Below are 27,326 nucleotides of genomic sequence, written 5' to 3'. Positions count from 1 at the left end.
AAGTTTGATACACGCTCCGAACCACTGATTCGAAACAATAAATTCGTAAAGCTTCATGAAGCATTGTTTTGAAATTGCCCATCACTAGATATTGTTGAATAAAGTTGTTTTGTTTTTTTGGTGCACAAAAAGTATTCTCGTCGCTTCATAACATTAAGGTTGAACCACTGTTGTCACATTAACTGTTTTAAATATGTCTTTAGTAGCTTTCTGGGCATTGAAAGTTTTAATTATCTTGCTGTCAATGGAGGCCTCACTGAGCCGTCGGATTTTATCAAAAATATCTTATTTTGTGTTTTGAAGATGAACGAAGGTCTTACAGGTGTGGAACGACATGAGGGTAACATGCTTTGCCCTTGTCACTCGAAAGGGAGAGTAAATGCTAAAAAAAATTAAGTGTTATATAATGTTTTTTTGTGCAAGATTAATGGTAAGTGGGAGATTTAGTAGTTATTAATGTTTTGGGTAACACTTTATTTTAGGGTCTTTTAACTACTTGCTTATTATTAGCATGCATATTACTAGAATATTGGCTATTTATTAGTACTTATTAAGCACATATTAATGCCTTACTCTCCATGACTTTATTCTACATTCTTAATCCTACCCAATACCTAAATTTAACAACAAACTTAGCAGTAAATTAGGACTTTATTGAGGGAAAAGTCGTAGTTAATAGTGAATATGTGTTCCCTATACTAAAGTGTTACCATTGTTATGCCAATTTAGAAGAGTTTCTGTTAATGTGGGTTTTTGGAGAGTTACCATCTTAGTGACAAGTGGTGCATGCGGCTTGGTTTGAGATCAGTATCCTAAATGTTTTATATTGCATTCAGCAAGTGTTATACCATGCTATTGCTAACATCTTAGCAAGTTAGCATTTTCTGTATTATCTAGTTATAGCTAGCTAAGTTTCCACTACTAAAAATGTTTACGTTGAGATTACATGATACTTTTAAGTTAAATGTTTGAATTAGTTTACTCAAATATTTCTGCCAGTTCTGCTTACTCCAACTTTGAATTTCTGAACTTAAAAAGTTTGATGTAACCGATTGCCTCAATTTTTTTGAGTTTTGCCACCTTATTTGGGTTTACAGTGTATCCATCCATCCATCCATCCATCCATCCATCCATCCATCCATCCCATGTATTTGTCTGTCCGACCATCCATCCATCTACATATCTATCAATAGACTAACAAAGTCAGACTAGCAGAGATGAATGGTTTGATGAATAAATAAATTATACTTTATTTAGTATCATTTTCTATAGTATAAACAGCATAGGTTAAACATTACTAACGTTACTATAATTGTCCATTATGTGTATTTGTTTAATGAGTGGGACATTTGTCTGATAGCCTCTGAAGAGCCATCTGAATAATGCTTGATGACAGTATGGATCACATGTGGATCTCATCTCCATTCCAGTGTTTACAGCGGTCTTTTCCCATGGTGAATTATTGGACAATAGCAGCAGTAGATAGAGATACTGGCAAGCTAAAGCGTTCCCTCTTAAAATGTGCCGAGTACAGGATGCCCATCTGACCCGTGGAACATTCCAGCATCTGATCCTGATCGTCTAATCTCAGAACCTTTGTTTTGGGTCCTAGTGGCTTTATGACGGTTCCTCCTTAATGTTTGGCAGCACGTCTAGGGTCCGTTCCCAAAATATCAACGCGTAAGCCTAGCATCCCCCATCCCAACCCCCTCTGATAGATTGGTATAAAATGACAATCTGCCATCTGTGTGGATCATTTTGTGTCGGACCTTTAGACCTGTATTGTTCGCTGTATTTGCTGCAGAGGAGTTTGTGATTCGAGTATTGCTTTTTGAAGGTAAATGTATCTGGATTAATTATGCTGTTGTTGCCAGGTGTTCTGATTAATTTATTTCACTTTGCATGGTAACTTTTTTTACTTACTGATATTGTATTATTTGACAAATTATTTGACACTACTGTTTAGAAGTTTGGAGTCAGTAAATTTGTTTTCTTTTAAAGAAATTAATAGCTTCTTTGAGCAAAGATGCATTAAATTGATCAAAACTGTCAGCAAAGACATTTATAATGTTACACAAAGTTGTACTTCAAATAAATGCTGTTCATTTCACCTTTTAATTTGAAAAAAAAAAAAAAATCTCAAGCAGCTGAAAACTGGAGTAATGATGCTGAAAATTCAGCTTTGCATCACAGGAATATTCAAATAGAAAACAGCTATTTTTAAATGTAATAATATTTCACAGTATTACTGTTTTTACTCTATTTTTTGATCCGTGGTGAGCTGAAAAGACTTTTAAAAAAATCTTACCAACCCCAAACTTATTTTTTAATAACACTATGTTCTTAAAAAATATGTATGCCTTTTATACTGCTTTCTGCTACTAATCAACTTCATTAGTAGCGTTTCATAAGGCAAGCATCACTATTTCTATTGCTCATAAAGCTCTAACACATAGCATTAAAACTTTCCTTCAAGTAAAACAGGTTTTTGGGGAAACCACCCTGAACAACCTAACAACTGCATAGCAATACCCTGGCTTGTGTTTCGCACAGACACACCACTTAAATTTTAATTAGAAAATGTAAAAAGATCTAAATCAACATTGTCTGACTTTATTTTTGCCCCTCTCTCTCTGTCTTTCCAGGGCATTCTGTGAGGAGTTTCTAAGTGTGTGTTTGGCAGCCTCCGAGGGTGTGTTTTATATCAGACAGCTATGAGTGGTAAATACAGTGTGGTGTTACAGGGTCCGGCCCCATGGGGCTTCAGACTGCAGGGGGGGAAAGACTTCAACATGCCTCTCTCCATTTCACGGGTGAGTACGAACACACATATACACACACATGATACACCCCCTTCTGACCCCCGACACCATCTGTACCCTTTAATGATCCCTCACACCCCTCGTCCTTCTCTTTTTGTCTATTTTCTTTGTTGTTTTGACCTCGCCATTATGTATAGGTGAGAGTGGGGTAAGATGTGTTATAAAACTGTTAATCACGTGACCATATTTTTTAGAAAAGGCCAGTCATTTACAGAAAAAAAGTTTTATTTCAAATCAAAATCGTACTTCTAATGCGGACCACTTATTTTGAGAAGTCATATTTCAGTGCCTCTATATTTATAGGTGCTTTTTTCTAATGTCATTCACTTGATAGCAGAGAACATATTTATTTTAAAATATAATTAAGACTCTTAGGTTTATCCTCATCTCATTTCCTCTTGACTACAGGACAAACTTACGTATCTGTATCTGTTAAGTGATCTATGTAACCTTTCCTTTCCACCTGTTCATACTTTTTATTTCCTAATGAGACTTCCACACTCTCTCTATCTACAGTATCACTCTCTCTCACACACACACACACTCACACAAGCACACAGACACACACACACACACAGACTCACACACACGCTCTCAGGTTTGTATTGCTATCTTAGTAAGGACATTGCATAGACTTCTGTTGATTTTATATCAGGTCAGTGATATTTTCTATCACCTAACCCAACCCCTACTCCTAAACGTACCCATCAGAGAAACATGTGCAAAACAGATTTAAATAAAAACTTACTTTGGTTGATTTATAAGCCTTTTTAAATAGCGAGGACCAGTCAATGTCCTCACTAGTGGGTTGTGAAAGTATTTCACAATATAAGTGAGTATATTTGGTCCTCACTAGTATAGCTAAAACAAGTACACACACAGAGAGACACACACACACAGACACACAGAGACACACATGCACACGCACACACACACACACACACGCATACACACACACATACACACACGCACACAGGCACATACACACACACACCGACACACGCAAATAAACACGTACACACACAAACACACAGACGCACACAGACACACATGCATACACACACACACACACACACTCAGACACAGACACACAGAGACATACACACACACGCACACACATACACATACACACACACACGCATACACACACACATACATACGCACACAGACACACACACACACACACACACACACACATACATACGCACACAGACACACACATATGCACACGCACACTTACGCACACAGGCACATACACAGACGCACACACATACACACACACACAAACACACGCACACAAACGCGTGCACACACAAAGACGCACGCAGACACACACACAAACAGACGCACACACAGGCACATACACACACAAACACACTCACACAAATGCATACACACACAGATGCACGCAGACACACACGTAGACACACACAAACAGACGCACACACAGACACACACAGGCACATACACACACAAACACACGCACACAAATGCGTACACACACAGATGCACACAGACACACGTAGACGCACACACAGACACACACACAGGCACATACACACACAAACACACACACACAAATGCGTACACACAGATGCACACAGACGCACACACAAACAGACGCACACACACAGACACACACCCACGCTCGTGCACGCACGCACGCACGCACGCACACACACACACACACACACTCAGATGCACTCACTCAGATGCACTTATGTCACACACCCGTTTGGTCTGCCAATGTATGACAGCTATTCCCACAATGCCATCTGGCAGAGGAGTGATGTAAATGACCTTCTGATTGATTTTCCTTGCCTCTCTCTATTTCTTTCCCTCCCCTTTTCCAGACTCTTCCTTCTTTCCCTTTGCCCTCCCCTGTCCGTCTCACCGTCTCTAAGTGTCATTTTTGTGCAGTCATGTGTTTTACAAGCTATTTTTACACTGATTTTTCATTCATTCATTCATTCATTCATTCATTCATTCTCTGTAATGTTATTAATTCAGATCTTATTCTGTGTTATTCTGCTCATAGCAATGTGATGTGATTTTGGACTCAAAATATATGTATTGGGCAATTTCATATTAATTTTTTCTGCTAATGATTGAGTGATTCGTCACATCAGAGTTTGTGATGTTGTGGTTCGTCTCGCTGCTGGTTGGTTTAGAGCGCTTTATACAGGGCAAATATACAGGAAAAATATTTTATCACTTGTGCGAGAGCGGATCCCGCTACAGACGTTACTCACACTCAATAAAAGATGTTATTTCAACTTCAGATCCTCAGTAAAAGCTGGGAGCGCAGCCGTCAGCTGGCCCAGGTTCAGTTCTGTCCCAGTGTGCCGGACACTTCATTAATCTGTGATTTACAGTCCTCTTATCTCTTCAGCATTGTTGGGGGAGTAAGAATTAGTGAAGCTTAATTTTAACTGCGTTTGTTATTAGTGTGACTGTAGCTCACCTGTTTACAAAACTAATGTTGGCTTTCTAGCAACTAGCAATGTTTTTCCAACAGCCAGTGTGATATTATATACAAATTAGGGCTGTCAATCGATTAAAAATTGTAATCTAATTAATTACATAGTCTGTGATTAATCTAAATCTAAATCTAAATTAATCGCATACATAATTTTTGCTGTGAAAGTATTAAATATTTCAATTCAAATTAATCAATGCAGGGTTTTTCCTGGGTCAAAAATGGTCTTCGGTGGTGACAGACATGGTCATCCACACAAACAGTAAAAAGTGATTACCCACGTGATCTGCAAGCCCGATACTGACAATAAAGTACCCGTCACTCTCACTGTAATTCTTTCTTGCCCTCTTTGCAAAAAAAAAAAAGTGATTTTATAGCTTTGTAAGAGAAGATTGCTAGTGAGAGCTTTTTTGCTAAACCTGAAAAGTATTAAAAAGTAGCAAACTAACTGATTTTATAGGTAGGCCTAATTTACTACACATTGTCATTTAAATAACCTGAAAATATTGTGGATTATTAAGGCTAATTTTACTAACCACTCTTGCTGAATGGGGTAAGCACACTTACGTTCTCATTTCAGAGTTGTTCGAGTAAATTATTCATTATAGACCGTGTGGACAGATCAGTTGTTGTCATGATTCATTAAAATGAATCTGTTCAAATGAGTCATTAGGTCGCGAATTGGACATTAGCGGACGTTGACGCGTTGCGTGCGAATCGCGACTGTTATTAGGACATCGCAAAAGATTTGTCAACACAGAAAACACTTCACCACTGGATAGGATTCTCTTTTTGTTTACTGAAAGTGTGGCTTATGTCAGCTGCACGTGCAGGGCGACTGTCAGAGAAGATGAGGTGACGTTCTTTTGAGCACTATTCACACCCAGCGGTTATTCAGGAAAAACATTCTCCGAATGCCCCTCGGGAAACATGGATTCGGTCTTACGAACTTTTAGCATTGTGTCAGTTGATTTAGATTATTATGTGTGAGGTAGAGAGAGTGCAAAGACGGTGCTTACTTTGAAGACAGAGAGAGCTCGCGCGCACGAGGGAGGAGCTCTGCTCGTTCTGTCCGTCAGCGCAGCAGTCATCTCCCTCCTTCATTTTACAGTCGAATGGTGGCTAGAACGGCTCCAGGTTCAAATGTCAATACAGAATGGATTAATCTGCGTTATTTTTTTTAAAGCGTTATTTTTTCTCAGATTAATTAATCAAAATTAACGCATTATTTTGACAACCCTAATAAAAATCCATTAAAAATGGAGCACATTGTACTGTTAAAGGCAGGGTAGGCAAAAAAATGTATAAAAATTTTTTTTTCAAAATTTGTTTAAACTTTATTTATATATCAATACATAATTAAAATGTAAGTACTCTGAAAAAGAAAGTATAAAAATCGAGTGTCTGTAGACCTCTCACGACTGTTTTAAAGACAGCTCATTATTTCCATTCACTCCACCCCCTCCCTTCTGGGCTCCTTCCAAAGCCACGCCCCCAAAACGCATGAACGTGCGACTCCGACCACTGAGCTGGAAGACGCGTTATTTACCTGAGACGAGCGGAGAGGAAGGAGCACAGTGCATGTAGTGACATCATGTCAGAATCACATGTAATAAAAATAACTTTATAATTATGAAGATAAACAAACAAGATGTATTTTAGTACTCACTATCAAGCTAGCATATTGATATTGGTAAAGTTTAAAATATATATTTTTTGATTCGCTAACGAGCTAGTTATCTATAAGGCAAAGCTAAAAACAGGTTGCATGATACACGTTTTTCCATTACCATCATTTACACTGTGATGAAGATGAATTTCGTGTAAGATTCATAACATATACGTTGTTCTACAGATAAACAGAGTAACATACACTCAAATATTAACTCACAACTGCATTGCAGACAAGATAAAGACATCAGTAAACATAGGTAGAGAATATAAAAACAAAACAAAGGCGAAAAAAAAACGTGCAGGTAAACTTACAGGTGAACATGGTAAAAGAGTTAGACAGAGGGTAAAATTATGCACAATTCAACACTATAGCTATCATTATTTATCGTCTCTACTACGGCTCACTAAGTAATGTTATGTTAGCTATATTACACAGCTACGTGTGCTAATGACACATGCTTCATGAAAAAATAAACAAAAAAATACGTATGATCAAAATACAAAAAGAAAGATTTACCTGTCCAGCAGAAATAAAGCCATCAAGGAGTCACTTTTCAGCCCCTTGAGTTCCCTCAGTTCTCGCCATCGCTGGAAAGCCACGCCGATATTAACCCGCGTTTTATTTCTTTGACTATTTCTAAAGACTTTTTGTTCATTGCCTTTTCTTGTACTGTTACTGTCTTCCTTTTTTTGCCTGGTTTGCCTTCACTAACTGCATAGGCCGATACTGTGAATTTAGCTTGCTGTTTCTCTGCCATTGTTTTGGTATTCCTAGGATCCATGCCTCTTGGATTCCCCAAATCAAACGTGCGCGCGCAAGTGGGCAGGTCATGTGTGGCAAAAGGGTGGTTGCCATGGTTGCGAGAGAGTGACAGCCGCCTAAGCCAATCCTATGTTTCGTCCCGGATGGAAATAATGAGCTGTGTTTAATACAGATTAAACGGTCTAGAGTCACTCGATTTTTATACTCTTTTTATCAGAGTTCTTACATTTTAATTATGCATGTATATATATAGAAAGTTTAAACAAATTTGGAACAAAATTTCTTACCTACCCTGCCTTTAATATGATGGAATTTTCCATATTGATTTTTCACAGGTGTTTTAACCTTATATTTACCATCAATGAAAAAATTAACATGCTCTTAGAATGTCTCTATTTTATGGACGCTTGTTTCCGCCAATGAATAAAAAATAAAAAAGGTATAATTGTGGCTTTTTATCTCGCAATTGTGAGTTATAAAGTCAGAATTGCAAGATATAAAGTTTCAGACTTTTTTTTTCTCCGAATTGTGACGTTATAACTTACAATTCTGACTTTGACTTATAATTCTGATTTTATAACTCGCAATTCTGACTTTATAACTCAAAATTCTCTTTATAACTCACAATTCTGTCTTTATAACTCACAATTGTGAGTTTATATCATGCAACTTTTACTTTATATCATGCAACTTTTACTTTATATCATTCAATTCTGACTTCATAGCTCACAATTCTGACTTTATAACTCACAATTGTGAGTTTATATCATGCAATTTTGACTTTATATCATGCAATTCTGACTTCATAACTTACAATTCTGACTTTGACTTATAATTTTGACTTTATAACTCAAAATTCTCTTTATAACTCACAATTCTGTCTTTATACCTCACAATTGTGAGTTTATATCATGCAACTTTTACTTTATATCATGCAATTCTGACTTCATAACTTACAATTCTGACTTTGACTTATAATTCTGATTTTATAACTCACAATTCTGACTTTATAGCTCACAATTCTGTCTTTATACCTCACAATTGTGAGTTTATATCATGCAATTTTGACTTTATATCATGCAATTCTGACTACATAACTCACAATTCTGTCTTTATAACTCACAATTGTGAGTTTATATTGAGTTTATATTTCAAAATTCTGAGAAAACTTTTTTTCACAATTATGTCGCAATTGTGAGATAAACTTGCGATTGTGAGAAAAATAGTCAGAATTGTGAGATATAAAGTCACAATTACCCCCCCCCCCTTTTTTTAGTGGCAGAAACAAGCTTCCATACTATTTCGCAAATAGAATTCAGAAGTTTCGTTTATCATATTTCAATAAACAGGTAAAAAAAATGATTTTTGATTTATTTGGATCATCACTCAATAGTGTTCCCTGAAATCTCTCTGCGGCATTTTGTGTCTTGTATTTTGTTTAGTGAAATAAATATTTTAATTTTAATTTTACTTATTTTTATTATTTTTTATTTATTAATCATATTTTATGAAAAGTTAGTTTGATGCAGTAACCCTAATATATAATTTTATATATACATAATTTGTGTATAATGTTTATATATATACATTATATATAATATTATTATTATTATATGTTTTGCTTGGATTAATAATAAGTAATAATGTATAGCTAGCAGTCATTATCAAAATGAATCCCATCAAGGTGATCAGGTTCCCATTATGCCTTTTAATATGTGACTACTTACTAAATAAATAATGGAGGGGATGTATTGAGTTTAAATAATTGTTTCATGTGAGAATAAAGAAAGCGAGGACTGATACTAGATATATACAACCAGCACAGCTGTAATATTACACAGTTTAGCAATAATTATGCAATTACATTTGACAGCAGAATGCCAAGATTGACCAATCAGAATGAAGCCATTTAGTCATTTCTGTCAGCCAGTGGTGTGGCTTGACTGTAGTGTAACTACTTAAAACAGACCTGCTGCTTCAAGTTTTTCCTTCCAATTCTCATGACATCATCTCCAGAGGAGTGTATATGTGTGGGTGATAAACCTTTCGTCGATGATAAGATAAAATGAGAATGTTCCAGTTCATGCGATGATAAAATAAGCTGCTCTCTCAGAGGTTCTCCGCAGGCAGTCGAGTGTTTCAGTGAGGATTAAGCTGCAGCTCTTCTGGCGAGAATTTGCAGATTGCAGCTGCAGTATTTCTTCAAGTGTTTTTGCTTGTCTGCTGATTTCAGACAGGACGGGCTCTGTGACAGATTTAGACTGTAAATAAACGTTTGGGGGGAGTGTGTTGGGTTTGGATGCGGACAGGTCTGAGGTTGTGGGAGTGGGATTTTTGTTTTGTGTGAAAAGCAGTGGGAAGTTTGGCAGAGAGATTGGGTTGGTTTGGACCTCGCTGTACCTCAGCCAGCTTTACAGAGATTTAATATTCTAAGTTCTGGTTTATGGTGGGATTTAATACAGGGATCTGGTCTAAACTAGGCTTTATAAGACTGTGGTTTGGAGCTGCCGTTACATGCTGGTTAGTGTCAGTACACAGGATCACAGCTGGGTGTGTGTTCTGTGTCAATGTCAGTTTCTCTCTTTTTCTTTCTTTCTGTACTTCTGTATCATCTGACACTAACATTGTGCCATGGTACCACCAGAGCAGTCTTAATTTTGACAGCAAATTTTGATTTAGTTTCAGTCATAGTCTTTTGACTAAAATGCCATTTAGTTTTAATCATATTTTAGTCATCAGAAATTGTTTTAGTCTAGTTTTAGTCGACTAAATATCATAACATTTTAGTCAACTAAATCTACAGTAGAATTAGTCGACTAAAATCTAAAGGGTTTAGTTAAATAGTTATGCATTAAGTAAACATTTCTCAGGGGGCCGTGCAGCAGCTCATTTGCATTTAAAGGGACACACACAAAAACGACGTGTTTTTGCTCTCATCCAAATAGGGGCAAATTTGACAAGCTTTAATAAATGATCTGAATTATTACATTATTTGCTAGCTGCATTCTTTGTTGCATTCAACATTACATTTCTAAATTGTAATGTTGACATGCATTCTCTGTAAAGCTGCTTTGAAATGATATGTATCGTGAAAAGCGCTATACAAAAATAAATGTGAATTGAATTGAATTGAATCTGTGCGGTATTTTGAGCTGAAACTTCACCAGAGACTTATATTACATCTTGTGAAAAGGGCATTATAGTTCCCCTTTAAGTGTGATTTACTTTTTTGATTCTGCAACTCTCTCTTTCTATTTGTTTCATTATTTTTCTTTTTCCAGGTGGTATGTAGCTATGTAGGTATATTTTGGCACCAGGTCTGTTCTGTATTATAGAAACACTGTAGTCACATTATCACTTCATTCACACACTAGTCAAGTCCGTAGAAACATACACACAGTAAAGAACATGTATCTTTTGTATCCTTTTAAATGGGCCTTATGGGAAAACATTACAGTTTATTGAAAATGTCTTTACTTTCCATGAAACCTGATATGATGTCAGAAATCATTTTGCTGAATTATTAATGACGTGGCCATTAAGTACAAGCTGTACCGCTTCTCCTGAACAAGTTAGCAGATTGTGCTTCTATTCTCACCAATAAATCTGCTTGAAACCAGCTGTAAGATTCCACATGTGAACGCGAGACGGGCTGGAAACAAACTCAACCATTCATTCAGCCATTTATGCTATTTGATTACGCAGCGCTTACGGATTACTTGATTCTGATTGGTCATTCTGTGATCAAAACCATTAAAAGGTTTGTGGTCAGTAAGAATTTTAAATGCATAAAATATTTTTACAATTAAAAATGGCTGTTTTATATTTGAATATATGTTTTAAAATGTAATTTATTCCTGTGATCAAAGCTGAATTTTCAGCATCATTACTCCAGTCTTCAGTGTCACATGATCCTTCAGAAATCATTCTAATATGGTGATTTGATTCTCAGAAACATTTCTTATTATTATCAATGTTGAAAACAGTTGTGCTGCTTAATATAGTTAATAACGTTCAAAATAACAGCATTTTGAAATAGAAAGTTAACATTATAAATGTCTTTACTCTCAATCTTTTGATTGATTTAATGCATCCTTACTGAATAAAATTGTTAATTTCTTGGGAAAAAAATTGTATATTACATTTTTTAATCAGAATCAAAAAACATCAAAAAAGTTCATCAAAGGACAACTTTGATGAAAGATTTTGATCCACTTCAAATGTTGACTACTGTATATATATATATATATATATATATATATATATATATATATATATATATATAATATATATTTTTTTTAACAAGAATTTCCATTAAAACTAGAATAAGTGATTTAGTGTTTATTTTTTTCTTAAAAACTTCCTAGGGGACAGAAAAGTGCCCTTAATTGAATAATCACCCATTTTTTATATTGTTTCAGTGCCAGAAACAAACACAACCATTCATTACGACCCAGAAACGAATGCGAATGAAATGCCTCTCTGTCTGACTTTTCAAACACATGGCTTAATTATTTGCGTAGATCTGTTCAGTATAACGTGATGAAGCAAATGGTATCTGTCTCAGACACTTCATCTGAATATTACTGCACACATTTTCTCAGCAATGACGTTTCTTGGCAGTTTTGGCCAGTCTCTATATACAGACTGCGTTCTGCTCGTAGTATTGATTGCGACAGCAATCGCGCTATACCTCAGACACGCAAGGCATTTTATGAGTATTCACAGCTAGTTTATGTGTGTTTAGATTAAAGTTAATGAACGCATCTAGTTTAACTGCATGGGGCAGTGAGTCTCTGAGGGACGTTTATGAAGTTGAATAGACCTTCTGTTCACTGTTCACCTAGCAGCCGTGCAACACCTTCAGAAACAGTAAAACCACTGATGCTGGAGTGGCAGACCATCTGTATGCGGTATGACAACACGGTTATGCTGTGTAAAATCACCACCTGTTATTTTTCAGGTTTATATGTGGAATTGTGTGATGGAGAAATTGAATACATTCATGAAGAAAACATCTTTTATAATACTTTTATTATAAATAAAAGTATTCCTTTTTGGTGCTTAGCATCCTGATACCGGCATGCTTTCGTTGTATTGAAGATGTACTAAACATCTCCTTTGTGTTCCATGCAGTTTGACAGCAAATTCTGATTTAGTTTTAGTCATAGTCTTTTGACTAAAATGCGTGAAAAGATCTTGTTGACCAAAATTATGACGAAAATTATTCGTAAAACAAAATTAACACTGGTTCCATGCGTATGCTATTACATATACACAGAACTATGCTTTCTTCTTTACAAGGATAGTTTGGCATTAAAGGATTAGTTCACTTCAGAATTAAAATTTCCTGATAATTTGCTCATCCCCATGTCATCCAAGATGTTTAATCTTTCTTTCTTCAGTCGAAAAGAAATTAAGGTTTTTGAGGAAAACATTCCAGGATTTTTCTCCATATAGTGGACATATAATGGAAAATTGCAGTTTCAGTGCGGCTTCAAAGAGCTCTACACGATCCCAGACAACGAATAAGGGTCTTATCTAGAGAAGCGATCGGTCATTTTCTAAAAAAAACAAACAAATTTATTTACTTTTTAACCACAAATGCTGGTCTTGCACTGCTGTGCGATGCGCCACACATTACGTAATCACGTTGGAAAGGTCACGCGTGACTTAGGCGGAAATACTGCGTTAGGGTGAAAAACTCCATCTTATTTTCTCCTCCAACTTCAAAATCGTCCGACATTGTTGTTTTACCTTTTTTTGTATAGGGCATTTAACTTATGGTGATGATACATGGGGTAACATTTTGAGCAATGTTGCCGTCAAAGGGTAACCTGGTGAGACACAGGGCAACTAATTAGGGCAACGGACAGTTAGCAGCAACCAATCAGAGAGGAGCAAATCTATTGCCAACCCAAAAAATACTTTATTATAAACACTTGTTAGGCACTTTATTTCAACTTTTCACAAATTTTCTTTGTTTTTATTAAATATAAATGCCTTTGTAGTTAAAATGTATATAATTTTATTTTTTTTAGAAAATGACTGATTGTTTCTCTAGATAAGACCCTTATTCCTCGTCTGGGATCGTGTAGAGCTCTTTGAAGCTGCATTTAAACTGCAATTTGGACCTTCAACCTGTTGAACCCCAGTGAAGTCCACTATATGGAGAAAAATCCTGGAATGTTTTCCACAAAAACCTTAATTTCTTTTCTGAATTCTGAAGTGAACTAATCCTTTAAGTGTCGATTGTCTCTTGAGAAAATGTCTTTGAATCCACTTACACTGAAGAAAACATTTGGCTCTTGTGCAGTAACCATCACTAAAACCAGCAGCCCTCTAATTACTGGTGTGGCATCTTGACTTACTAAACCACTGTCACACCACATGAGTAAACAAGTCGTAAAAATATTTAACACCAGATTCAGGCCCAGCGAAAATATATGATACTCACCAAAATGCGTGTTTGCTCACAGGCTCTGACCAATCAGTGTTGTTCCAAACCTGTATGACTTACTTTTTTGTAGCTTTTTTCCATGCAATGGAAGCATATAGTGAGCAAGCTCTGAAAATGGTCAAGAAGGGCCTTCATGTGACCTATGTGAAATATTCCAAATGTAATGAGGCCTGTGTATGACTGCGCTGTGTGAGTTTCAGTGGCTATTAGCTGAAATGACAGCTGAAATTAGCTGTCAAATTTCATAGCATCGGTTCTCGTACGTCACATGCATGAGCTCATTAATGCTTCCGCATCTGCGCTCCCACTTAAAAGTTTGGGGCAGTACAATTTTTTTTAAAGGTGCACTATAACTTTTGGCCCTCTAGGGGTTAAAAAACAAAATTGCATGCATTATAATGTTACAAAAGATTTATTAAAAAAAAAAAAAAATGCTGTTCTTTTGAACTTTCTATTCAAAGAACCCTGAAAAAAACGTCATGGTTTTCACAAAAATATGAAGCAGCACAACTGTTTTCAACATTGATAATAATAAGAAATGTTTCTTGAGCAGCAAATCAGCATATTAGAATGATTTCTGAAGGATCATGTGACACTGAAGACTGGAGTAATGATGCTGAAAATTCAGCTTTGATCACGGGAATAAATTAGATTTTAATATATATTAATATAGAAAATAGTCATTTTAAATTGTAATAATTTTTCAATTCTTTACAGTACTGTATTTTTGATGTAATAAATACAGCCTCGGTGAACAAAAGAGACTAAAATCTTACAAACCCCAAACATTTGAATGGTAATGTCATAGTAGTTCACTTCAAGTCAAAAATGAAATGTTAATAATTTATTGCAAATTCATTTAAACACCAATTAAGAGCAGAGTTCTCATTTCTCATTGTTTTGAGGGAGCCGACACTCTTGCTCATATTGTGACATTTATTTGACAACTTTTATTTCTGCAACTGGCTGTTTTGAAATTCTGCAGGTCACTGGATAAATGCATGAATTTTCATTCATTATTTTCTCTTTAAATCTGCAGTTAGACTCAAACCAGTTTTCCTCCCTGCCCTACAGACGAGTCAAAACCACGAAAACCGACCTGACCCCATTCACAAAACATACATACATTTGTGCACACATTCACACACACTTGCTCCTTTATCTTCCATCAGATCTCATATTGGTCCCATTTCCTATCCTTTGAAATTTCTTCCGTACACTTTTCAGATGTGTTTATTGTGGGTGTGTGTGCACAGTGTCCGCTGTTGTCCTCGAGGGCACAGCGTACATCTGTTCTGTAACTGAACTAAATCAAAGACTAACGCGCCACATGTTCTCAAGTGCATTAATGAGAAAACCCAAGAAGCTTTTACAATCACACACGATGGCTAAAAAACAACCCCAAAAACATGTGTTTGCGAGTTAATTATTTGTTTCCACCTCCAAACTGGCTTTTGCTTTATATAGCCGACATTGTGGTTTCGTGAATAACGGCATCCATGTTGTCTTTAGCCATTTTTTGGGTGCTGTTGTGCTGTAATTGCTCTCAGATGCTCCTTGTGTTTTATTTCTGTTTACTCTCTCCAGTGGAAACAGAAGTTATGACAGGAATCAAAGAACGCGGCGGGCTTTTGTGTTATTGCGGCCTCAAACCAGCAATGCTGCATTCTTATAACACATGTTTTCGACCAGGTTCTTGTCTTTTCACCACATAAATGTTTTTCTCGAGTGCATTTCAAAGATGTGCACTAGAAAGAGCGGACGCTTTCATGCAGGATTGTGGCAAAACAATGATGAACGAGAGAACATTTACAGTGTCTCGTATAAAAGGCAGCTGAGCACACATGAAAGCATATGTCTGCCATCTGCAGGGTTTCTGTTTATATAAGATAATCTTATTAAAGAGGTGGTCATGTGATAATTGAAGAGCATTTGAGTGGTTTGAGATTGAAAGCGGACTGTGGTTTACAGTCGCACGAGTTTGCAACACTGCTGTAATGTCATGCTTGACTTGTGCATCAGGCTGAGGTTTCAGAGTTGTCTTTTCTTTAATTCTGTTTGAATTGGCCCGACCGCACCGGCCTCAGGTTCACAGGGACGTCCGTTGTGATTTACGCACCACTTGAGCTGGATTTGTTGCACTAAACATGAACTTTTGTCCCGTTTCAGAGCTGAGTTGTTTACTGTTGAAAGCTCAGCCGTCTTTGAAGTAAATCTCTACGTGGCTTCTTTTACTGTCTAATGCTCTCTTTTTGTTTCCTAAAGCTTTCACAGTGAAACTTTACCCAAGTTCAAAAGTGCAGCCTATGTCTGTTTTAGTCACTTTTATTTGAATTCTGATATGTACACACTACCGTTCACAAGTTTGGTGTGAGAATTTTTTTTAAAGAAATGAATATCTTTATTCAGCAAGAATGCATGTAATGGATTAAAAGTGACAGTAAAGATGTTTTATAATGTCTGTTTCATCTATTTCAAATAAATGCTGTTCTTTTGATCTGTCTATCCATCAAAGAATCCTGAAAAAATGTGTCACCGTTTCTGCATAACTGTTTCTAACATTAATAATATGAAAAGTATCTTGAGCAGCAAATCAGCATATTAGAATGATTTCTAAAGCATCGCGTGACTCTGAAGACTGGAGTAATGATGCTGAAAATTCAGCTTTGGTCACATGAATAAATTACATTTTGAAATATATTCAAATAGACAAACAAGTATTTTAAATTGTCATAATTTTTCACAAAATTACAGTTTTACTGCATAAGAGACTTATTTCAAAAACATACAAAAAATCTTGCCAACCCAAAAATATTGAATGCAGGGTCAAAAGTAGTCAAATTAACATTAATTAAAGTTATTTTAAATTTACTGTATTTTTAATCAAATAAATGCAACCTTGGTGAGCCTTTTTTCAAGAACATTAACAAATTCTTAATGTTTAGATCGTTTGATCAGTTGTGCATTTGAAAGAGCAAGCCCAAATCAATCAATTTGCATGATGCAGATAATGTCAGTCAGATAGCAACAGAATTTGAAGGTGATGTGTGTAGTTTTACTATCAGCACAGAAGGCAATTGCAGTCTGTTTGTCTGGACTGCAGCATGCGTAACAACGACGTAGTCAGAAGTCTGGCTTCTCTATGTGTCACTATGTTGTTTTTACCATTAGCTGTGTGTCTTTTCAGCTCTCGGATGGAGGAAAGGCTGCTAAAGCAGGAGTCGCTGTGGGAGATCTGGTCCTGTCCATCGATGGCATCAGCACTGACGGCATGAACCACCTTGAGGCTCAGAATAAGATTAAAGCCAGCACAGACAAACTCAACCTCGCTTTACAAAAGTAAGAATATGCATGCACTGCTTTGGTAACTGGAAATGACAAATACATTTTGGACACAAAGATATAGGAAATAGACTTTTTACTAGACAGTACTATGTTCCGAATAACATACACTCACTCTTATTTTTGCAGTATATGTGCACAGTATTCAAATTATATGTATGCACAGAATATACAAACTATCTATTACCTTTGCCAAAATGTGCAGTACATAACAATGCATGGAATAATGTATCTCAAACTGCAATGCGCCTGACTTGAACTTCCATTATCAGAGCAAGGGCAAAATCACAAGACTGAGATTTCACAATTCTTTTTCCCCAAAGTGCCTTCTTTGTTATTTCAGTGTATATAAACTAATTTAGTTCATCAATGTTGAAACAGAGCCTGTAGTGTCTCAGAATTGCAAGCAAAATGAAGTGTTCAATTTTCTAAATTTCTTTCTTGATTCATTATTTGACATTTTTATATTGAGTTTATTTATTTTTGATTTAATAATTTGTTTATTTAATATGTATTTTATATAATCAATATTTTATTATTTTATTTTATTTATTATTTTATTTTTTATCTGAATTCCACTCAGAGCATTCTACTGTTTTGAATATTTATTAATTAATTAATTAATTTGTTTATTTATTCATTTATTTGTAATGAATTAATTTATTTATTATATTTTATGTATTTAGAATAAAAATAATTATTGCTATTATTATTATTATTATTATTATTATTTTTATCATCATCATTTATTTTTTCTCTCTCAATGTGATACCTGAATGCCACTCGCTGAATTTAACATGCATCATGAGATCATGTGACAACAATAGAGCATTCTACTGTTCGGAATGTTTTTTTTGGAATAATGCCTTCTGTTGCACTTTTTTTAAATACTATTTTTAAAATGAGCTTGTCAAACTACAAACATGACAAAAAAAAAAAAAACATAAATGTGGTCCCTATAATATTCCAAGACATATGATAGCTTTGTGTGAGGAACAAAATAACATTTTAAATGTTACTGAAAATCTTATATATATATACAATGCTTTGGTTTTCTTTTATTTGTCATGACTTGATAAATAATTGAAGGCTAAGACCTTATGAAAGCTAAAACAATCAGACTTGCATCATGACAGTGTTTTTGAGCTGTGTCGGGTTGGAACCAAATGCTAACTGATATCTCAGACCCAATGTTGTCACTTTGCACAAGCGCAAGCACTCACAATCTGTAGTAAATGCAGAGAACTAGTTGAGTACAATTGTCCAAACTTTTGACTCTGTTTTGGGACCAGAATAAGTGTGTTTTGTTTGCATGTGTGTGCCAGCTTCCTGTTTTCCTGTTTGGTCCACTAACGGAAAATTCTGTCTCACTGTCAAGCCTTGGGAATCGCACACGCACATGCTGACGGCCAGACTCAGTGTGTCCAGTGGTGACAGAAAAACGCTCATGGACTGGTCTAGTGGAAGTGAAAACACAGAGAGAGACTGGCAATGATGGACAGATAAATGAGCTGTGTTAGACACAATAAAAATGGGAAAAAATATGATACAGGCCTAAATGTAAGATTTATGTGTTTGAATTGCTTATAAAATTTCCATCCATTTGGATTACACAGTTTTAACATAAACAAACTAATAAACTTAATGTGATGCATAGTTGGCAGTCATACATAAAAGAAACTGGTAAGAAACAAGATTTTTATAGTGGTACAAATAAACTGAATGTGTTTCAAAAGCACAATAACCAGGTTTAGATCAATATATCAATAAATGCAATTTGTTTCAATTTCATACATTTTAACTAACTGAATTTTACTTGTTCCACAGATATATAGCCATATTTTAACCATTTTACTTTTTACTGAATAAATTCAGTTGTTTTTACAATGAACTGCTTTTTGCTGATTATAAACTATTTGAATAAATGGATTTTGAAAATATGATTATTTAAAAAAGCCATATTATGCCTTTTTCAAAGTCTTGATTTTGTTTTTGGGGTCTGCTAGAATAGTTTTTCATGCATGAATGTTCAAAAAAACATTATTTTTCCCATATTTGACATTGCTGCAGCTCCTCTCTTTCCAGTCTGTCAGTAACGCTCTGTTTATTGCATATGCCTTGGGCGGGAATTATTTAAATGTGAAATATTGTGACCTGTTCGTTCCTAGAAGAAAACTCAAGATTACAATGCAGGCATTTCAGGGAGTTCAGAAACAGTTTTTACTGATATAGATAAATACTCCCGCTGGAGTGACGGTAACTTTGCAGACATTTTTCATGTTCAAACGTAAAAAAAAAAGCATAATAGGTCCTATACATAAAAGCAAAAAGATGCAAATAATTAATAATAATATATGCTATGTTTTTTTTTTTTTTTTGAGTGCAGAAATCTTACCCGTTTCATTTATGTATGACTGACAAATGTGCATTAGGTTTATTAGTTAGTTAAAAAAGGTTTATTAGTTAAAACTGTGTAATCCACATTATAATCATTTTAAAATTGATAAACTAAATATGTCAGACAATTGACTTTATCCCATCCATGTTCAAATGCAGTGTGTTGTTTTGATATATAGTGATGGTAAAGTGATCACCTTCTCTTGGTTTTGACTAGGTCTTAATATAAATAGAACTGTACCAGCATCAGCACCATCTGAAACCAGCAGAATGTGTGTGTGTGTGTGTGTGTGTGTGCATACTTAATGAAGTATGATATGCAGATCATCATGGTTTATCACCTGTACACACAGCTCTATTCAAGTATGTGAAACGCTTTTAACTACCATTGTGGCTTTCTGAAATGTGTCAATGCAGTTAGTGTTGCATTCTCAGTGTAGCCTATAGGGGAGCTATAATGTGCATTAGTCTCAACTGTCTTCTAGTCAGTTTTTGCTTTCTGGTCAACTGTTTTAATTTGAGAAGGATCTTGCTGAGCAGTTTGGATCTTATACATGTTTATAGCAGCTACCTGAATGTTAACATATCTGCTTTAATGGACCGACATCGCCCACTTGAGTAATTACAGTACATTTACATTTATGCAATTCGCAGGCACATTTATCCACTACAAAAGAGGAGCAAAAACAATTTGTCAAAGAGCCAACAATATTCATAATTTACAATGCCAGATTTATTAGTCAACTAGATGTGTAGTATGTTCAATGAGGCTGCAGACTTGCAATACACTGGTTAGGCATTTCGCATCTGTACTTGCATTGAGTATGTTTCAGGAAGTACCAAACCTCATTAATCAAGGGGGCAATAGAGTTTTCATTTAATGTCCAAATCAGAAATCAGAAGTGTTATCATTCAGGTAGCTGCTATAAACAGGGGTGCACATAACTTTTTTGGTCTGGTTCTCAAGGGAGCACCTGGAGATGTTGCTTGGTACTCACACTTTACGCAACACACTTATCCTAAAAGCTGTCCTCATCACTTTCCTCCTGACTGCTCTCCTCACTATCTTCTTTTCTCTTGAACATGGTAGATGATGATAATGATTTTTATTTTTATTTTATTTTACTAACATTAATGACTCAGACAACAGTAAGAATATTAGGCTGCTGTCACTTTAAGAAGGAAAGCATGGACCGAATACTGTTCACTTTCTCAACTGTTCACTTATGACATAACCCAGAGAATACTTGCAGAGACAGGTATTTTGACATAATTTTGTGTGTATGTGTCTGTTCAAGCACAAGTAAACACGAAAGAGGAATTAATTCAGTGTTCGAGTCTCTTTGCGTGTTTCAGGGGTGTGAGGCTGTGCGCGCAGATAACAGCTCGCGAGTTTTTCCCGATTTTCGCCTCTTCTTCCGCTTTTAAAATCGTTTGAATGTGTTAATTGGCGAGACAAAACACGTCCAAAAGATAAATCTTCACTCTATGATGGTTAAATTTAGCAGTTAATCCGCGAATCACATGCATGCCGAACAGTTGGACCTTACCCTTACGGATCACGGATCAACTGCGATCCGTTGCACACCTAATAATTAAAGAACACACTTATCATCATGATTGCTATCTTACCAGAGATGGAGAAAAATCCCTGTGAACCGGTCCTTAAAAATGTTGGTACTCAAAAGCTCTTCCCTCCATGTTTTCTGGTGCGCATTGTTTATTTTTACCACACATGCGCACCTGCGTACCACTTATGTGCACCCTGGCTACAAAGCTTTTGGCTCTTCAAACTGTTTCTCTGTTATGACAGTAGTCGACCTGAAAGAGAAAACTGACTGTATAAGAATACTTTCATTAAAAGCCTTCATGAGAAGCCCCTGAAAATGCAAAAAACACTTCTGTTGCATGAATTGCACTCTGAAACATTCGAGAATAAAGTTATGCACAAAATCTAGCTTACATAGATAGAAGTGTTTGCATTGGTCTAATACAAAGTTTTGGCAGAATGGCCTCTGCAGCACAAGGCATCTTGCTCCATTGACAGCCATTCAGCAACAGTTGTGTATTCTTTCTGACAATATAATTTTTTGGAAGCAACATAAATTGCAATCTTCAGTGGGCATTGCATGAATAGATTAATATCCTTCCTGTTTGCTGCACACTTTAGTCTGGGTTACCAGGAGGTTATGTTGCGGTTAGGGTTTAGTTTTACCTCTTACCTCTTAAATATATTTTATCAGTTATTTGTAATTACAGCAGCCTGCAGGTAATGAGTGATTTTATTCATTAAATTGCTTTTGTGTAAATCGGAAACTAGAGAATTAAACATTTTTGAGCGAGACAATCAAAAACCAGACATTTGTACATTTTGTGTGTTCATGTGTGTGTCTTTTTAGTGCTAATGGAGGACGCTTGAGTTTTATTGGAGCGTTATGTGGAGATGCCAAACTCGGCTTTAGCTGCAGTTATGGTGGAGAGATTTGGAGTTTTACAGGCTTTCTGTTGATTCTCATAGATGACAGTAGATTATACTGAGAGAACGAGAGGCTCCATGTTAATTAAAAGCACATGCAGTGAATTATTTTATTGATTTCTTTTGGTTTGTGTTCGCTTGTGAGAGAGCCAGTGTCACTGCTGTTGTTCATCTCACTTACCATCAGATGATCTCACACATATCAAGTCCATATATAAGGTTTCTGACCCATAGAATTAAACATCTTAATTGCATAAACTGATTTTGCAGCTTAATTTAAAGGAAAAACAAGTTTATTTTTTCTTTCACCGTTACAAATATTTTCTTATAAGCTTAAATTGTTATCTTGTTTTAAGGATACTTTCATTTTACAGATTTTTTTTTATAGTGTATAAATAAGAAATACATTTTCCATAATATGCATATTACATTTCACATTTAGTCATTTAGCAGATGCTTTTATCCAAAGCTACTTACAAACGAGGAGAGCAATCAAACTAACAATAGGGTAACAATATGCAAGTGCTGTGACCAGTCCCGGTCAGTCCAGCACGTCTTCTTAACAGATTTAGAATAGTGAGTGTAAGTATTAAAGGGTCAAGTGTTGCTGAAAAATATGCGTCTTCAGCAGCTTCTTAGAAATGGCTAAAGACTCAGCAGCTTGGGTTGAGTTAGGCAGGTTATTCCACCAGCAGGGAACAGTTCAGGTCTGTGAAAGTGATTTTGTGCCTCTTTGTGATGGGTGACATTCACTTGCAGAACGCAAGCTTCTGGATGGCATGTAGGTCTGAAGTAATGAGTTCAGGTATAGGGGTGTCAAGCCAGCAGGCAAACATCAGTGCCTTGAATTTGATGCAAGAGGCACTTGGCAACCGGTGCAATTTTATGAGGAGAGGTGTGACATGTAGATGTAGAAGTGGTCCAAGCACTGAGCTCTGAGGCACCCCAGTAGCTAGATGTTGCGACTTAGACACCTCGCCCCTCCACGACACCCTGAAGGACCTACTTGAGAGGTAAGACTTGAACCATTGGAGTGCAGTTCTCGAGATGCCCTTAAATGAGCTCTGGTGTGCACTACATGACATTAGAGACAGTATAGGAGAAGAGATGGGCCTTTAGTAAATAAAAAGGGAGAAATAATTGTAATTTAATTTATTATAGACAGTGCAAGCATGCTGTTGTTGATTTGACTGGTTTGATGTTTTTGAAACTTAATTTTTACATTCAGTTTTTGAGGTTTCAGTCTTTCCCTATTCAAGTAGACAGGAGCTGTACTTGCTGGACTCGTAATCAAGATGGCCAACAAGTGGACTGACTTTCCTCGTTGACGTTTGTTGTGTTTGGAGGATGTTTATGTTGGCCGTTCTGAGGCACTGCAGGCTTCTGTTTCGACATTAATGAACTAAAATGAGTTTATATACACTGAAATAACAAAGAAGGCACTTTGGGGAAAAATAATTGTGAAATCTCAGTCTTGTTTTTTTTTTTTTTTGCCCTCGAAAGCCCTCTCTCAACAGCTTGAATCACGTAAACTAAGCTAAACAACAAATCTTGTCAGCTTCATGAAAACCTGTAATTTTTTATTCCATTTTTGTGCGTTTGTCCTTGATTGTATGCGTGTTGTTTATGCATCTGTCTGTTCTTGAGTTACGGTTCAGGATTGACGTTTTGTTTAGCCACATCCAAACACACAAATGATCCTCACTAGTTCTGAATGCTTAAACACACACATGAGTGCCAGATCCTAATCAGAGCTCAGATTAAACTGACCACACAACTTCTTAGGCACAGAATACGTCAAACATAGCATCAGATTCAACCATTTACTGCAGGGTTGAATGCAGGTTACTTGATTACAGGGGTTTGTGGGAGGTGATTTGCTGACCGATTGGAGGAAAAGTTTAGCTTGATTTAATTAAACCATCTAAACTCCATCCCAATCCACTTTTGAGCAACCTCAGGACCATAACAAACCCTGACATGGGTTCATATCCACAGAGAGAGAAGAATAAGAGCTTATTTTGTTTTGCTGTCATTACTGTCTTTTTTTACTTACTTTTTACATCTGTAACTTATTTGCATTATTTATTTAAATTTTAATGTGACTTTCCCAGATTCATACACTACCAATTAAAGATGTCTACAATTTATCATTATCATCACCATTGTTATTATTAATATTTATCAAGATCCTGGAAAATGTCAACTTTCTCCCCAAATGAACTTAATTTTGATTCTTGCAGATCTAAAACGTGGACAGTTATCACTCTGCTGTGTCCCAAATGTCTGAAGCATAATTCTCATAGAAAAACAGTTTGGACATTTGGACACAGATGCAGAGAGAACACAATTTTTTTTTCTGTTTAATCTATTCTGACTGATATTTCATTAGCTAAATGCATAAACAATATGAAACGGAATGAGACAATATGAACGTGAAAGGAGACGATAGATAAACATGCGGAGAGCAGCAGCTTTCATTTCTCTTCGACAGCCGCAAGACCACGCCGAACGCTGTGTGTGTTAGAAATCAGGAATGGTGAGAGAACATTGTGCTTGATATGTTTTTCATCTTCAAACCAAACTTGGGTCTTAAGCTGACAAAGTTTAAATCTCGTCTGGCTAGCGCACTTCCCATAATATTTATGCATTAGGTCAGTAGGTGGAGAGTAGGCGGGCTTTTGCGCTGTTCGAACGCAATCGACCACATGAGGGTTTGAGTGGTCATACTTGTAACAGCTGGTTGCAGCAAAGGATGAGATTGATGGATCTAAGTGCAGAAGTGTAAGATTTATTGAAATGAACTAGAAACAAGATACTTGACTGGAAAAAAAAAACAGTCCAAAACAACCAGGTATTAACAACAGAGAACTGACAAAGGAACTGAACAAACACAGGGCTTAAATACAAGGTGAACAGAAGATCTAACGATACTAATTAACAAGACGCAGCTGAACTCAAACACTAATCAAATCAGGAATCATGACAACAAACAAGTGGCGGGAAGCTGAGAACAAAGGGGAACATGTGACCAAAGAAAAACAAACTCTAGACATAAGCAACTTAACAGGACAAAATACAACTCAAACTGTGACAATACTCAAAGTTTTAGACCCCTTTTACACCTTTATTTAGCGTCGTCCGCTTGCGATCCGATCGGCCAAAATGCCAAGTGTAAACAGGGCCTTAGTTGTTGCAAAACCTGCTTTTCTTCTCTGTTTCTGGAGTGCATTCGATGGTCAGTTTGCCCTCACGTGAACAAGCCTCATATATGATTTATATGGCATGTTTTTTTCCCTCATGACAGCTCTCAAAGCATTAAATTACTCCGTAACCCCCCTGCACTTTTATCTGTTAACTCTCTGTGAGTGTATTCTGAGCTCTCAACTGTAAGTGTAAGCTGCAGCTAGAACAAAAACACACACTGTCCTGCACTGAGCACATCCCTGAATGTGTGTGTTGGCGTTCACAGGATATCACAGCTGGATAAAATCCCATTTTCCATTAGCGAGATACAGCAGGATAAAAATCAGCATTTGGAAGGGATTTAAAAGCGTAATGAAATTTCCACCAACATAGAAATTTTGTAATATTGCATAGTTTCGTACTTGAAAAGAATATAATAATTACCCTCTTTCATGTCCTCTCGCTCTCTTGATTGAATACTGATATATTAATTTCCGATTTCAACATTGCATCTTAAAGGATTAGTTCACACAGAAATTAATATTCTGTCATTATTTATTTACTCTTCTGTCATTCCAAACCTGTATGACTTTCTTCTGGTAACTCAACAGAAGATGTTAAGCAGGATATATAATGCCCATGTTGCTCTTTTCCAAGTGACAAAAAGGTTGACAGAGTACATGATGACACAATATTTATTTTTGGATTAACTGTCCCTTTAAAACTGATGTGAGTAATTTCTGCACTCCTAATGTCACCACATGGTTTCCTGAACACACTGCCATTGGTCCATTTTTCAGTGCATATGGTTCTTGAGTTGAGCTATGTGGAGAAAAATTTCTTTGGAGAAAGTTAAACGTTCTTAAGATCAGTGTATTGGTTTCTTAGGTACTTTAAGACTGTGAAGCCTGTCAATAATAGACAGAAAAAATCTTTTTTTTTTAAAAAATTGAATATTTTATTGAAACTTTAGACTAAATATTTTAGTTATATTTTTTGTATCATATGTGATACATCAGGCTTTTGGCTCATATAGTATGATATAGTGAGAATATAAAGCTCAGGCTCAAGTTGGAAAAAACACCAAAAAGGTTCTGTAATTGGAGGAAGCCTAATATTGCATTTGCAATTGCAGTTTCATTTGAATATGTGAACATAGGACCTTGTCTGAGAAGCAGGACTCTCTTTTCTCCCTGTTTAATGGAGATCTCATTTTGTTGTTTTTAATAAGTCTTTCTCAAGCAGTCACTTTCACACACTGTAGCAGAATAGGAAATCGGAGTTGGCAAGTGTTTTAGTTATTAATGAAGGAAAATCAGTGAGTCATGTGTCAGACTGCAGCCTCAGGTTGTGAGATCTAAATGAGACGTAAAACAGATGCTCTGAGACAGTGTGAGACCTCTGCTGTTGTCATAATGTCACCGTACAGTAGATGTACACTGTCTTGCACTGTTGGTGCTACAAACATGAATGTATGGAAATGTAAGTGATCAGACAAATGATATTCTCTTAGTGGATGATTAAGTAGGTAAAAAAAATCCCACAGACTTGCATTGAAGGAGAAACCTGTTCCATACTGTATCTAGAGACCAGAACATCACAAGAGACGTGATGATGGACCAGTAAAAAAACCACCTAGCAACCATCCAGAACACCCTAGCAACTACATAGGGAATAGAGGAAGCTTCTCAGGACATGATTTTAGAAATATAGCTGCATACGGGTGT

At 36.1% G+C, this 27,326-nt stretch overlaps 1 protein-coding gene across 1 annotated transcript in view; it reads left to right on the top strand.

Moving 5' to 3' along the window:
• The first annotated feature begins 1,694 nt into the window (after positions 1-1,694).
• The window catches only part of pdlim5a (PDZ and LIM domain 5a), a 61,867-nt gene continuing 36,235 nt past the window's right edge, over positions 1,695-27,326 (top strand). The window contains exons 1-3 of the mRNA XM_048188691.1: positions 1,695-1,837; positions 2,646-2,813; positions 17,386-17,537. Of these exons, the coding sequence (XP_048044648.1) occupies positions 2,715-2,813; positions 17,386-17,537 (251 nt within the window). The 5' untranslated portion in view covers positions 1,695-1,837; positions 2,646-2,714. The remainder of the gene's footprint in view (positions 1,838-2,645; positions 2,814-17,385; positions 17,538-27,326) is intronic.

This window comes from Megalobrama amblycephala, linkage group LG4 (genome assembly GCF_018812025.1).
Source record: "Megalobrama amblycephala isolate DHTTF-2021 linkage group LG4, ASM1881202v1, whole genome shotgun sequence".
In the NCBI taxonomy this organism is placed as follows: Eukaryota; Metazoa; Chordata; class Actinopteri; order Cypriniformes; family Xenocyprididae; genus Megalobrama; species Megalobrama amblycephala.
This window is presented reverse-complemented; position numbering and strand designations above follow the sequence as displayed.